Genomic DNA, 16,197 nt, shown 5'->3' on the forward strand with positions numbered 1-16,197 from the left:
CACCTACCTCTTACTTTGTTATTGGTGCCAATGTGGACCATGACGGCTGATTCCTCACCAGCCCCTCCCAATAATCTGTCAACCCGATCCGCAGGATGCAGAAGCCGAGTACCCGGCAAACAACACACTGTTCGGTATGCATGGTTTTTGTGACAGATTGCCTGTCTGTTCCCCCTGTCTATTCCTCTAATAATCGAATCTCCCACTACCAGCACCTGTCTGATCTTGCCTGTGCTCCAACTACCCTTCTTACTGGAGCAGACAGTCCCCTGGTTGCTAGAGGCCATGTCTTGCTGCAGCATTGCTACCCCAGAGCTGATATCCCCCTCATCCGCCAGCCTGGCAAACTTATTGGGGTGCACCAGATCAGGACTAGACTCCCTACAACTCTTCCCTTTTCCCCGCCTTCTACATGTTACCCAACTAGCTGCCCCCTCATTCTGCACCAACATACTTCCCTCCCCACACCCATCTTCCCCAGAGAGTTTGTGCTCCAGGAGCAGCAAACTTCGCTCCATATTGTCAATTGCCCGCAGCCTAGAAACTTGCTCATTTAGATCCAGAATCTGGGCTTCCAGATGAGCAATTTTCACACACCCCACACAGCAGTATTCCCCCTCGAATGGTTGTTCAAGGAAAGCATATATGGCACAGGATGTAAACTGTGTAGCATTGCTGTGTAGGGTTGGCCAAGTTAGTGACATCATTTGCAAGCCCACTGTATTTTTTTTTTTACAGAATACTGTGAAAATAAGGGTTACATACAGATGTCATACAGCCTGTATTTGCAGCCAGAATACAGCTGTAAATACAGGACAGAAAATGCATATGGGCGTGCAAATGTACCCTCAATTTGTACTGGGGTAGAAGCACTGATATGGCTACATTCACACGAACATATGGCCGACGGGCATACGTTTGCTGCAATAGAGAAGAGTGGTGACCCCTCTGTGATGCATGGCGCACAGAGCCGTTATATGGGGAAGGTAGGACATGTCCTATCTTTTCCCCATGTACAGAGTGGTACAGTGCTGCACGCGTGCTGTACCGTTTTGCTCTGTGCGCCAATTGCCGGGCCTATAGGGGAACGTATGTGAGGCCATATATATCTCACATCCCCCTACGGTCATGTGAGTACAGCCTATGACTATCTGAAAACATGGGATGACATAACATTTACATCAACGAGAATTTAAAAATCCCATTGACCTCAATCCTGCCAAAAATGGACGGACCTGGCCATTTCCTGAAACACAAACGCATCACTACATGAAACTGATCACTAAACAATTCTGAAGAAAGCTTGAAAAACCTCTTAGCAGCTTATAGATTTTTTTTGTCATTGTTATGCTTAATAAAGCGTGTGCGGTGGTGAGAGGATTATCATGTGGACAACGTTATGTAGTAAGATAAAGGGATGTGTCCCCAACTTCCTACACTGTAGAATTCTAACAATCAGCAAATAACAAAGATGACTCATTTCTGCTAAATTATACGTCTGGGAAATGTAATAACGCATCTGCCCAGTGTCTACTCCATATTAAATTTCATGGGCACCTTATCAATCCAGAGAACAGCTACAATGGAGTGCAGCTGACATCTTCCCTGATGAGCATTAGTTAGTATACAACTATACTGCATCTCGCGCAGATCAGCCTGCTCATAGCTTACATGAAACATAAGAAGTTCCCTTACCGAACATCGCAGTAACGCTGCTTCAAACGCAATCAAGCCATACTTCAGCGCTGACAGGAAGTTTAGGTACAGGCTTCCGGTTTACATAAGCTGGGTACATGCTATTTCGAAGCGGGCTAAAGGACCTTCGATGTTGTCAGAAACATGTGACCAGAGTTGTGTGGGAGGAGACAGGCTGTGTGAGAAGGACGTGATGTGGGGTATTGAGATGAGTGAGGAGGAGAAAATGTGGTGGGTGCGGGCTGCTGGAGCATGAGTGTGGGGATTCAGACTGTGAGGAGGAGAGAAGGATGGAATGTGAGCCTATAGTCCGTGAGGAGGAGAGAGTGTAGGCTATGTATGGGGGAGGTTCTGTGTGAGGAGGAGGAAATATGGTGGAGGTACAGATTGTAAGGAGGATGGCTAAGTGCCGTACAGACTGAGGAAGAGCGAATGTGGGGGTGCCGGCTGTGTATAGAGGAAGGAATGTGGGGGTGCCGGCTGTGTATAGAGGAAGGAATGTGGGGGTGCCGACTGTGTATAGAGGAAGGAATGTGTGGGTGCCGACGTGTATAGAGGGGGGAATGTGGGTGTGCCGGCTGTGTATAGAGGAGAGAATGTGGGGTGCCGGCTGTGTATAGTGGGGGTGCCGGCTGTGTATAGAGCGGGGAATGTGGGGGTGCCGGCTGTGTATAGAGGGGGGAATGTGGGGGTGCCGGCTGTGTATAGAGGAGGGAATGTGGGGGTGCCGGCTGTGTATGGAGGAAGAAATGAGGGGGTGCTGGCTTTGTGAGGGTTGACCTTCAGGTTCTACCTGGAGTCCTTGCATTCGGATTATTTTCACTAGGAGGAAAGCCTAGAATGTATAAGCTCCGTGTAGGTCCTGCCATCTGCCCATACATGCTAGTAGTATCATTATGAAACGCCTAGAATGTATAGGCTCCGGGTAGGTCCCCTCATCTGCCAGTATATATGAGCTACTGGTAGGTTCTCCCTCTTTAGCCTAAACATTCTAGCATTTTCACTATATAATGCCTAAAATGTATGGGCTCTTGGTAGGTTTAGCTTTCAGCCCATACATTATTTTCACTAATGCAGGGGTCAAGAACCTTTTTGGCTGAGAGAGCCATAAGTGTCACATATTTTAAAATATTATTCTGCGAGAGCTCTACAATGGAGCACATTTACCCACTTGGTCCAGCATTGTTTGGCTATAATGCACTGTTCCCGCAATTCACTAAGATCGCTCACCCGATATTGTGCAAGTGTCGCTACCCACTCAGGTCCGCCGGAGTTCACCTTCTTCTTCCTGGTGCATGTAAGTGCTTGGTCTTGCGTCACAATTTGAAAGCTAAATCCAGGGCTTGGTCTGAATCCGTCGGATGGTCCGACGGCACCCCTCCCCATTCCCGTTGCATGAAAGAAAGCGCAGCTGGGCCAAAATCCGATTGCATATATCAAATAGTAGCACCATTTGTAGCATATCAAAGTACAGCCTTTTTTCCCTTAAGGATGCAGCCAGTTTACAGCTTAAGGCTCAGCCCCATTTTTTGTATTCTGACATGCATCGCTTTATATGGTTATAACTTTTGAACACTGTTACTTATCTAAGCGATTATGAGATTGCTTTTTCCCCACATGTTGTACTTCAATTTAGTGGTAAATGATAAGTTTTGCTTTTATTTACAAAATAAAGAAAAAATTTAAAATTTTTCAAAAATTTCTGAAATCATTGCGTTTTCAGGCAGATAGATTTGCCACCTAAAGTTGCTGAATTACATTTCCCATATGTCTACTTTACATTTTCATAATTTTTGAAATGTCTGAATAATTTATTTTGATTTCACGCGGCTTACAAATCGAATATCAATTTTCAGTATTGACTATTTTGGGGATAAATACTGTTTTGAATGAAATTTTACATATTCAACATCAAAACCCCCAATATAATCAACCCATTTTCTCATCTGCACCCCTCAACCTATCAGAAACAGCTTTTAGGATGATTGCTAACCCCCTTGAGATCTTCATAGGAATCAAATTAAATTGGAGGTGAAATGTACTATGGTCAAATTTTGTCAGTTACAGAACAATTTGTTCTGCAATTTCTCCTGAGTACAGAGACCCTCAAACCCCCCCCCCCCCCCACATGTGGTTGTTACCTGTTTTATGGGTGCACAGCGAGGCTCAGAAGGGAAGGAGCTTGGTTGACGGCAGGAGTAGTGACAGTTGACAAAATACTAGAAGGTGGGAGACTTAAACAGTTTGACCAACTGCAAGAACAGTATAATATCCCTCATAGTTCCTTCTACCAATATTTACAGATAAGGCACGCATGGACTACTCATTTTAAAGATGAGGTCAGAGAGGTGGGATCCTTTCCTGTGATAGGACTATTGGGGCAGGCAAAGAGCACGAAAGGACTCATCTCAAATATGTACAATCTACTACTTAGTAAACATTTGGAGAAGTTCCCCTTAACAGTGAAAAACAAATATCTGAGGAACAATGGAACAATATCCTAGAAATGACGCCTCAACTGTCTCTCTTACTCACAGCTCCTGCTGATTCATAGAGCATACAGGTCACCGGTTGTCCTGGAAAAAATAGGGGCATGGGACACATCAAAATGCCCCAAATATGGGGTGGAAGGGGCAGATATAATACATATGTTTTGGAGTTGTGTCAAAATCGGGCCATTCTGGAATGAAGTATTAGAAATAATAAGGAAGGTATGCTCCATAACCCTCCAGGGCTCCCCAATGACGTGCATCCTAGGGTGGCTTGAGGATTCATGTGAAGGCAACGCACTGACACTAACTGTTGCAAGACTACTATACCAAGCCCGCAAATTTATTGCATCACACTGGATTCAACCCACTGTCCCTACCATTACAGAATTCTGTACGAGAGTGAATAACTATATTCGACTGGAAAGAGCGGTATATAAAAAAGAGGGGTACTTAAGAAGTTTGATGCTGTTTGGGGTAATTGGATTTCTACTCCAGGTTTGCCATCTGGAGCTTTGCTTAGAGATGACATGATCCATATCTAGACCTCTGGAGGAAAAAACGAATCTTACATGTACTAGGGTCCTATTAACACTTCCGGTGCCCTTATGGGTACATGCCGATCTGCAGGACAGCTCAGTGTGAGCCCTATATGTTGGTACTGGGATCGCATAAAATTCCTGGTATAGGAACTCTGATAAAATGTACACCGCTGCACTGCTTCTCTTGCCTGGGAGGGAGAGGAGGGGGAGGGGTGGGAGGGTTATTGTTGTTTGTATTTTATGTAAATTGTGTTCTGCAATGTTCACGTTATGTTTGTAATTTTCTGTTATGAAAATGGAAAATGAAGTTGGTGGTTATAAAAAATTACCTGATTTAAAAAAAAAAGAAGGGAAGGAGCGCCCTGCAGCTGCCAGGATTTTGGTTTCCTCATTGGCCCTGTTTGTAGGCTAGAAAATTTTCACTTTTTCGTTATTGGGGCCATGTCACGACAATTTTTTTGCGGGATGGGATGCTTTTTCCAGTGTTACTATTTTGAGGTTGTTGTCCCCTATTGTTGAAAATATATGAACTTTTTTTTGAGGGAAGGAGTAGAAAAGCATCAATTCTGCACTGGATTTTTTTTTTACTTTTTTCTGGTGTTCACCATATAGCCTAATAATCAGGTTATCTTTATTCTATGGGTCGATACGATTACGGGGATACCAGACATGAATATTTTTTCTTACGCTTTACTAAATTTGTCAAATAAAACCCTAATGTGGGTAAAATCTATCAATTTTGCATTTCTGTCTTCCAAGTGGCATAACATTGTTACTTTTTTGGCTATGGAGCTGGTTGATGGCTTGTTTTTTTGCCGGACATGTTGTACTTTGTAACAGTCACATTCTTGAGTACATATGTTTTTTGATCACTTTTTATTGCATTTTTTGTGGGATTGAATAGGTAAAATTTTTTGGCAGGTTTTTAACAGTTTAACGTTGTTCATTGTGCAGGTTCAATAATTATTTACTTTTATTCTATGGGTTGTTACGGGGGCGGTGATACTATATATGTGGCGTTTGTGGTACGATTTAGACTTTTTTTGGGTTATATGTCTCTTTATATGTTATGGGCATTTTCATTGATTTATTTTATTTTTTATTGACTGCTTATTCATGATAATACTCTGCAATGCTGATGCATTTATTATAAGTTATGTACTATAGACTCATAGGGGCATATGCACGCTTGTGCACCAGCGTATGATAGCCCCGCCGCTGCATGTTCGCAGCGGGATACATCAAGAGGCTTCCGGCACATATGAAAAGTTTCCGGCAGCAGCAAGTGTGCCGGCGCGGAGACAGTAACTCCCTTCAAGGTGGCGCACCCCTTCAGGCAAATAATCACAATAAGCTAGCAAGTCATGCAGGTCGGGTCCACGGGCGGCTCCGGGCATTCATGGACTTCCCAGTCCGACCCGATTTCCACCTCATCCTGTCTGCATCTGGCGCCTAAGGGAGAGCGCTGGTGCTCCGTGCCCCTTAAATAAATCTCATAGTGATGACTTCAAGCACAAACCGGAAGTGACGTTCCGATGCCAGAGCTCGGAGCGCGAATGCCAGCTGTGGCCTTCAACAGGAGGATGGGCTCCCCTAGAAGGTATTTAACTCCATTATAGCGGGTACACGTTGGTCTGAGATCTCAGTTCAAGGTTTGTACTGGATTCTGGTACTTGTGTGCTGGAGAGCTCCTCATATGATATGTGTTATATATGTTTATTAAATCTTTTTTATTTAAGATTTAGTCATTTTTTGCTTTATTTATAATAGCATTATATTCTTGTAAATATTCTCTCTGGGATCTCTCTTTAAAATGTTATATTTTTTATCAGACAGGATTCGTTCTGCTTCTTTTAGATAGGTAGTGCGATCTTGTATCACGATCCCTCCTCCCTTATCCGCTGGTCGTATCGGGGCAACAGAGTGGTTTTTGTCCAGCAATACGAATCTGTCATTTCTACAAATTGAATTTCTCCACAAAGGTCTCCAATTTGTATTAACCCTCAATTTTTTTTACTTTCAGGGTAAATAGTATCACCAAATTCATGGTACAGCCATGGGGACTCATGTGGCCCCCAGTTATGTAAATTTGTTCATAGGCCACTTAGAGTCCTTCATGGTATACACCACTGAATTTTGGCAAACACAGATAATTCACTACTATTGTTATATAGATAATCTGTTCTTGATAGTAAATAGCAATAAACAAAGTGTAGAACAGTTCATAGAGAATTTAAACAACAACAACTGGGGGATTGCTTACACAGCAGAAATAAGCGACACCCCATACTGCTTTCTTAGATCTATCGATCCTTCTTGATACTGATCAGAATATCATAACAAAAAAATGTTTCAAGAAGGTAGACAGCACTGGATACCTAAATTACAAAAGTGCGCATTAAGAAAAATGGCTGGACAATATACCGTTCAGCCAATTTTCCAGAACAAGAAGACATTGAAGCAAGAACTCGGACTATGAGACACAATCAAAAACCATTACAAAAAAATTTATTGAGAAAGGCTACCCCAAAAATCTAATAAAAATGCCTTCTTAAGAAACTGAAAAAAGATATTGTCCAAAAGGAAAATAGCAAGAACAATTCAATCATAACCAACCTAAAACATCAGTGGAACTTTTTGACCACTTATGACAAAGGGAACAAAGCCATAAGAGACATACTAACTAAATTTGGTATGTGTTAAAAAAGGACTTGATCCTCAAAAGATGTTCTCCCGAAGTGCCAACAAATCACCGTTAGAACGGCTACATCAGTTAAAAATAATGTGCCACTGAGCAGACTTTGAGATATAAAGCAAAACAAAAAAGAAAAATATGATCAACCCAAACAAACCCATTTAGATGCAACTGCCTGTGTTGTAAATTGATTAATAAACATGAACCGGACACATTTGTATCAAACAGTAGTATAAGAAACAACAAGGTTAGAAAAATACAAAAACCTTTATTAATCAATTTATACCACAAGACAAGAAAATAAAAACATTTAAAAATGTGAACAAATGTCACCAATGAATCAGTCCCCAGGACAAAGCTCAACACATAATGTTGGCTGTTTTGGTACTCCAGCTCCCCTTTCTGGCCAACCTTCAGTACAACAATATGAGAAATACAATCAAATGAGTTGTAAACATAGACCATTAAAGTGCCAACAATATTGCAGTAAGAAATCACCAATGGCGTGACGCCTGAATAACCCTGCCAGTCACTTAGACAATCCGAATAAATATAACAATAAAGTGCATATTTTACCTATAATGGAGGCCACAAAAGAAGAAAGGGGGCTGGGGATGAAGGCCCCATGCGTATTGCTACTCCACAGTAGCCTCCTCAGGGGTAATGTCCATATGTGGTGTACCCATATTTATACCCCTCCTTTGTGTAGTATTAAACAGCATCACAGTGCGCCCGAACAAATGTTCCCCCGTCATTTGGAAACTATCGTTTGCGCAATACATCCGGCAAACATAGCCAAATGTTGAAACGCGCATGCGCAGTAAGTATAAACCGAGTGTGTATATCATGAGTGGAAAATCATACATTTGGGGCATGCGCTTATCAAACCTGCTATTGTCTCGCAATGGATGAACCGTAGGTATATATCTATGATATAACTGAAATGAGACGTGTGGATATAGGAGTGAAATCCCTAAGACAAAAAACACAAAAAAAAAATAAAATATATATATATATATATATATGCTCCGTACAGCTTATACCAAATTGACTGCATACAAAACCTCCTAACACAAAACAGTGCACAACCAAAATAACATAATATAATAGAAACCCAAAATATTATACACAAATACAGGCGGTCCCCTACTTAAGAACACTCGACTTACATACGATTATAAAACATCTATTAATTGTATTTTGTATATATTCTTTAAAGAAACAATTCATGGGTAACTACATGTACTTTAGTTACCACTGCACCCACATACCACTGCACCCACATACATACCCTCATGGACCTGAGTGAAGTCACCCCCCCCCCCTTGTCCAAATCAAACAAAATTGGTTTCAAACGTTTGTGCTACGTTTTGTGCAGACATTTTCGTTTGTGCCGCTATCGTTTTTAAGATATTCATGAAAGTTTCCAGAGGTCATCAGAGGTCAACCAGCCCCCCACATTGCCCAAACAAAACTGGTGCCAAACAATTCTGCTACGTTTGTGCTGCTTTTGTGTTGAATAAATGAACAAAAAATTAAAGGTCAAAAGTTCAACTAGCCCCCCCATATTAACCGAATCAAACAAAACTGGTGTCAAACGTTAGTGCTACGTTTGTGCAGCAAAAATTTTCATTTGTGCCGCTATCATTTTTAAGGTTTGTTCAGGTGTTTACATAGGTTAAAGGTGTTTAGGATGAACTGGTAAAAAACAAACCTAGTGACACTTCCCTGGTTTGATCACCAGGGGGAGCTAGCAAACCCATTGTACTTAATGTGGGGGGGGGGGCTGCTTGAACTTTTGACCTTTCATTTTTTGTTCACATATTCAAAACAAAAGCAACACAAACAAAAATTTGAGCAGCACAAACCAGCACAAACGTAGCAGAATTGATTGGCACCAGCTTTGTTTGGTTTGGGCAATGTGGGGGGGCTGGTTGACCTCTGAAAACTTTCACTAAAAACGATATCGGCACAAACGAAAATTTTTGCTGCACAAACCAGCACAATTGTTTGACACCAATTTTGTTTGATTTGAACAAGGTGGGGGGCCAACTTCACTCAAGTCCCTCATGGGCCTATGAGTCGTGCATCCACACCACAAACACGTATACTCATAGACCGTTAGTGAATATATAATAAATAACTACATCAATTAATATCCAGTACTACAGCATGGGTGAGTTCATATACATATTAAAATTCAACAAATATAAAAACATACATATATCTATACCACATATATAAGCATTTAATATAATCAATATACAGTGCTAATGAATGTGCTGATGCTCGAAAACAAGAGGGATTTACAATCCTAATATCGACACGCGGTAAAAATCATATATACCTAAAAAACCATATGCATGTATATATTAATGCCCATTACAAAAATGGGGGACATAAGCAAAAAAGAAAGGTGTGGGTTTTTTTTTTTTGGTTTTTTTTTTTTTTGTTTTGTTTTTTTTACAGAGGAGGTGGTGATATCACACCAGCCCTGCTACAAGCAGAATCGAAGTGGATATTTCGACTGGACTGTAGGGCACCCCAGGGCTTAAATGAAGATTTACTCTTTACAGGTTTCTACAAACGGTGAATACAGGCGGTCCCCTACTTAAGAACACCAGACTTACATACAACCCCTAGTTACAAACGGACCTCTGGATTTTGGTAATTTACTGTACTTTAGTCCTAGGCTACTATAAACATCTATAACAGATATCAGAGGTGTCTGCAATTATGCTTTATTGTTAATCCTGGTTCTTATGACAATACAACATTTTTAAAATCCAATTGTCATAGAGACCAAACAAAATTTAAATTAGGGTTTTGTATATGGTAAAGTATATGGTTCCGACTTGCATACAAACTCAACTTAAGAACACACCTACAGAACATATCCTGTATGTAACCCGGGGACTGCCTGTATAATTTTTATTCTCACCACTTTTCGCACAATTCACATGTTTTTTACCGATGACTGGATTTTAGTCCTCGATCTAACTTTTTCTTTTTTTAAACAAAGATTTTTATTGAAGCTGTAAGATAATAAAACAATGAACAGCACATATGTTGGTACATCTTAATTACTTACAGCCACAGGATTTTACATACATAAATACGTGGTTATCAGCTGCCATAGTTACACACCTTCTCGATCTAACTTTTTCATTCTTCAACCTTTTCTTTTTCTTTTTCCTTTTTTTTGAACTTGCTTGAGTCACATCACAATTGCTTGGTACTGTGGCCTCTTCCATTTTCATTACATGTTTGAGTCACCCTATTTTGTGTGGGGTATATTTTCAGTCTGTTCACTTCTTTAAATACGCACTCTTATAGAAGTACCTTGTTATGGAGTGGTAAATATTTTCCATACAGGTAAGTATGCACATTGCTTATGCATGCTCGCTATTTGGGCATCGCAAAACTATTTGTGATGCCCAACAATCAGGTCTTCTTGTTTCTTTCACTGGTTCGTATTAGGTCACATGGGGTCATATTTACATATTTTGTTTTTTTTATTGTTTAATATTTACTTTATTTATCATTTCTAGTGAACATATCTTGATCACTAACCTCAGATGTAGGATTCTGTTTCCCTCTTGGATATACTTTGTGCTTCTATGTGAAATATTGGATAAGACTATGGTTCCACAGCCTCATTCACATCGCTTCCCATTTTCCGGGCCTCTAGATCCGTTTCTCCGCAGTTCACAAGCTTCTCATCCAATATACTTATTGGCATTTACTATTGGTTTGATAATTTCCAAGTGATGTCCCAATCCCCTCCCCCTCCTCTGTAAAGAAAACCCCTTTCTTAAGTTTTTTTGTCTCCCATTTTTTTAATGGGCATTAATATATACATGCATATGGTTCATAGTATCATAGTATATAAGGCTGGAAAAAGACGCAAGTCCATCAAGTCCAACCTTTAAGAATCAAATGTTTTCTCCCCATAACCCGTGATATTTTTTCTCTCCAGAAAGGTATCCAGGCCTCTCTTGAACATCTACATAGAGTCCGCCATAACAACCTCCTGCGGCAGAGAGTTCCATAGTCTCACTGCTCTTACAGTAAAGAACCTTTGTCTATGTTGATGGTAAAATCGCCTCTCCTCTTGGCGTAGAGGATGCCCCCTTGTCCTGGTCACAGGCCTAGGTATAAAAAGATCTTTGGAGAGATCCTTGTACTGTCCGTTGTACATTGTAATGAGGTCTCCCCTCAGTCGTCTTTTTTCTAAACTGAATAATCCCAAATTTTTTAATCTGTCAGTGCATTCTAGTTCCCCCATTCCCCTAATAATCCTGGTTGCTCTCCTCTGCACCCGTTCCAGCTCTACTATATCCTTTTTATACACTGGTGCCCAAAACTGTACACAATATTCCATGTGTGGTCTGACCAGGGATTTGTATAAGGGCAAAACTATGTCTTTATCATGAGAATCTATTCCTCTCTTGATACATCCCATAATTGTATTTGCCTTAGCAGCAGCCGCCTGGCTCTGGTCACTAAAATTAAGTTTACCATCCACCAATACCCCCAAGTCCTTTTCAGCTCCAGTTTTACTAAGTAATTGACAGTTTAGAACATAATTATACTTTTTGTTTCCATGGCCCAAGTGCATAACTTTACATTTATCTACATTAAACCTCATCAACCATTTCTCTGCCCACTCCTCAAGCTTCCACAAATCCCTCTGTAATGCTAAACTATCGACCTCAGTATTTATTACTTTACACAGCTTAGTATCATCTGCAAATATTGAAACTTGACTGTGTAAACCCATGACAAGGTCATTAATAAAAATATTAAAAAGAAGTTGGCCCCAATACTGATCCCTGTGGCACCCCACTGGTAATCTCAACCCAATCTGAGAATGTGCCATTAATGACCACCCTCTGTTTTCTATCATTAAGCCAATTACTTACCAAAATACACAGATTTTCTCCTATTCCCAGCAGTCTCATTTTATATACCAACCTTTTATGTGGCACGGTGTCAAATGCCTTTGAAAAGTCCAGATATACAACATCTACAGCGTCCCCCAGATCCAGTCTTGAACTTACCTCCTCGTAGAAACCAATCAGATTAGTCTGACAGGACCGATCTCTCATAAACCCATGGTGACGCTCAGTTATAAGGTTGTGCACAGTGAGATACTCCAGGATAGCATCTCTAACAAACCCCTCAAATATTTTCCCCACCACAGCAGTTAGACTCACGGGAGCATGCCGAACCCGAGCACCCAGCAAACAACACACTGGGGGACATTTACTATGGCGCTCTCACCACATGTTCTGCTCTCAGACCTATTTATTAGCTGGCGGCTCCAGAAAATATGACTTTTTCCTTCTGCTCTGACTCTTCTCCGAAAAGGGCCGTGGCTTTGGCGGAGTGGAAACTCAGACACAATTAATATGTGTCGCAGCCCTTTTTGGGCGCTGTAAACTGGCGGAAAGTAGACCAAAAGAAAACTGGTCTAGCAGGGACTGTTGGACACATTTCTGGTGCTCAGGACAGATTTTGGTCCCAGGGACAGAAAATGGTCTCGGCGCCAGAAATGTCTCTGCACAGCTCTACAATATTAAATGTGTTTCTTCTTTCCGAGAGCAGGTCGGTAACAAAGCCAATGCAGACACCAACACTTTAAGTAAATGTCCCCCACTGTTCGGTATGCACGGTCTTTGTGACAGATTGCCCTGTGTGTTCCCCTAATAATCGAATCTCCCACTACCAGCACCTGTCTGACCTTGCCTGTGCTACCATTGCCCTTCTTACTGGAGCAGACAGTCCCCTGGTTGCTAGAGGCCATGCAGCAATGCTACCCCAGAGCTGATATCCCCCTCATCCACCAGCCTGGGAAACATATTGGGGTGCACCAGATCAGGACTAGACTCCATACAACTCTTCCCTCTACCGCGCCTTCTACATGTTACCCAACTAGCTGCCCCCTCACTCTGCACCTCCATACTTCCCTCCCCACACCCATCTTCCCCAGAGAGTTTGTGCTCCAGGAGCAGCAAACTTCGCTCCATATTGTCGATTGCCCGCAGCCTAGAAACTTGCTCATCTGGAAGCCCAGATTCTGGATCTAAATGAGCAATTTTCACACATCCCACACAGCGGTATTCCCCCTCGAACGGCTGTTCAAGGAAAGCATACATGGCACAGGATGTACACTGTGTAGCATTGCCACTTATAGAGTCCATTGTTCTAATGGGGATTACAATAGAAATATGCACGGAAAGAAGAATTTACAGTCAAAGTAACACAAAATACAGCAGTTACCTGCTAAAGTCCCTCAAACTTAAGTCCCTTAAACCTAAGTCACACTTAGGACTCTGCACACACTTCGGATCAATGCACACTCGCCGCCAAGCTCACACACTCACTTTTCTGATGCTTTTTTAAAGGTAATGTGCCACAAAAATCTGCTAAGCTCACTTCAACAAGATCTGGCTGCAAAACCCATATCATATATATCAATATTCTTTCTCCTCATTTAAGATTTTATTCTTTCACTTAAACTCTTTTTATAGAGGTTTTATCGATATTGAACACTATAAGGATAGTTATTAGGAATATTGAAATTTAGAAATATACCGTATTTTTCGGACTATAAGGCACACAAAAAATCCTTTGATTTTCTCAGAAATCAAAAGTGCGCCTTATAGTTCGGTGCGCCTTATATATGAACTATACTACAGACAAGATGTACTGTACATTTAACAGTGTTTAAGAGCTCCACCCCAGCAATATCCTGCTACTGCCCACACTGTACATAGGATCCCTGACTCCTGAAGTGCCCTGGCACCACAACCAACATTGTGTCCATCCTGCCCTCCCCTAGCATGGAGAGACCGGAGCTGCCATAGTGCCGACCACGGGGCAATCCTCAGCAGCAGTAAGCAATACCCCATACCTGCCAGCCCTGTAACAGGGGAAAGAGAAGGAGCCACAGGAAACCCCACAGGAATAACACCCTGCCTGAGGAGGGAAAGAGAAGGGGCAGAGGGAGACAGCTTAACCCCTGCTGCATCACCCTTGCAACATTAACCCCCAGCAGCCCATAACTCTGAGATCGGAGCTCTCTGACACGTTGGAGACAAGTTTCCCGGGAACGGCAGCTGCCTTGAACTGTGCACAGGTCTGCCACCTGCTGGTCATTTTTAGTTACTGCATTTGATCCTGCGCCTCATAATCCGGTGCACCTTATATATGAACCTAGATGTCTTAGCAGGCATTTATTGGTGGTGCGCCTTATAGTCAATAAAATACGGTATTGGTATATTTGGACAGTCTAATTATGGGAGGGTCACACAATTTACGGGTATGTGAATAATATGAAGATATGTTGGGGTATATATTTCCAATTAATTATAGTATGTATCTTTATATTATATTTTTATAGTATATTTTTCACATTGGTCATTTATAAAGGAACAATAAAACTATCCCCTTAGAGATGGAACACTATTCTTGATAATAGCCCTTTCCTGTAGGTTTTTCCGGATTTATTATGTATAGACTATGAAAATAGTATTAAAGGACTGGTTTATAGACAAAAAAAATGTCATTGTGTAGAAGACATTGCATACGGAGAGCGAATATATAAGGGAGATAATACATGTCCACGTTATTTCTAGGATATATAGCATGTTTGGGGTAAGCAATAGAGTATGAAAACCGCCATACCTGAGAAATTTGGCAAAGCTTCCTTTTCGCTATTTTCCCTGTTTGTTTTAGGAAAGTAGGGGGTGTGGAGTAGGTGTGTCAGGAGAATCCTCTGACGCGCCGATAGCATGTTGTTCTGATTGGCTGGGTTACTCCTTGAGAGGTGCGTCTAGCACTCAGCATTACTGATACGTGTAGGATCGTGTGGTGCTTCTCCAATTGATTGAATGCTGTGCTGTGGAACAATTGGCTGAACCCCACGTGGTTTGAAAAATAGGGAAAATTTATAAGATTAGTGGTGGAAGATATATCTGAATAAGGTTTTTGGGGTATGTTGTATAATCTATGTGTTTTTTTAGAGAAGAACTTTATTTTTGTTAATACTATATGAGATTTCATTATAAAGATGTATGTATAAATTAAAGGAAAGGACTGACGTCAGTCATGCCCCGGATGAAGCTGTAAGGCGAAACCTAGGGTCAGGCAATGACTGGCGTCCTCGTGGAATTATAACTACATGCGCATTTTTACTTGTTTTAGGTGAGTAGATCAGATATTAAAAGATTAATTTTATTGAAACTGTCTACACTATGTCCGTGTATATCCTCTTTATATAGCAAAGTGGGCTATGGAAGATATTTGAGGATAAAAGAAATACGATAGCGGTTTCGTGTCTGAATGGCATCTTATTCCCACTGAAGTCTGCTTGGTCAGGTTATTTCATGGATTGACCAGAACATCTATGTGTATGAGAAATAAGGAAGAAAGAATAGAGGTACGTTGATCTCCGAACACACTACACTTTTTTCCTACATAAAGCAACGTAAAAACATGACAATCATTTTCAACGCATACACATAATCCCTGTTTAGAATATGCATATTAGTGGAATTAGTCAAAGTATCATCCAGCCACTATACATTCTTAGGGCCTCATACCCAATTGTAGAACAAGGTTAATTGAAAGATCTCCATATCGCGATACACTCAGAAATCCTACACTTTGTATTGGTTGTACAACATGACCATCGTATATGTGACATAGCATAAGTAATTAGAAGTCATTCATAATACTAGTGCATCATTTAATGGAGGGTAAAAAAACA

The 16,197-nt window shown here is 41.2% G+C and overlaps 1 protein-coding gene across 2 annotated transcripts in view; it reads right to left on the reverse strand.

The window, feature by feature from the left end:
* The window catches only part of TAF5L (TATA-box binding protein associated factor 5 like), a 42,451-nt gene extending 40,466 nt beyond the window's left edge, over positions 1–1,985 (reverse strand). The window contains exon 1 of one of the 2 annotated variants that reach the window (XM_072141118.1): positions 1,672–1,985. In XM_072141118.1, the coding sequence (XP_071997219.1) occupies positions 1,672–1,680 (9 nt within the window). In that variant the 5' untranslated portion in view covers positions 1,681–1,985. The remainder of the gene's footprint in view (positions 1–1,671) is intronic. The other variant, XM_072141119.1, reaches the window with a different exon arrangement.
* Between the last annotated feature and the right edge of the window lie 14,212 nt (positions 1,986–16,197).

The sequence above is a fragment of the Engystomops pustulosus genome, chromosome 3 (assembly GCF_040894005.1).
Source record: "Engystomops pustulosus chromosome 3, aEngPut4.maternal, whole genome shotgun sequence".
NCBI classification, from domain to species: domain Eukaryota; kingdom Metazoa; phylum Chordata; class Amphibia; order Anura; family Leptodactylidae; genus Engystomops; species Engystomops pustulosus.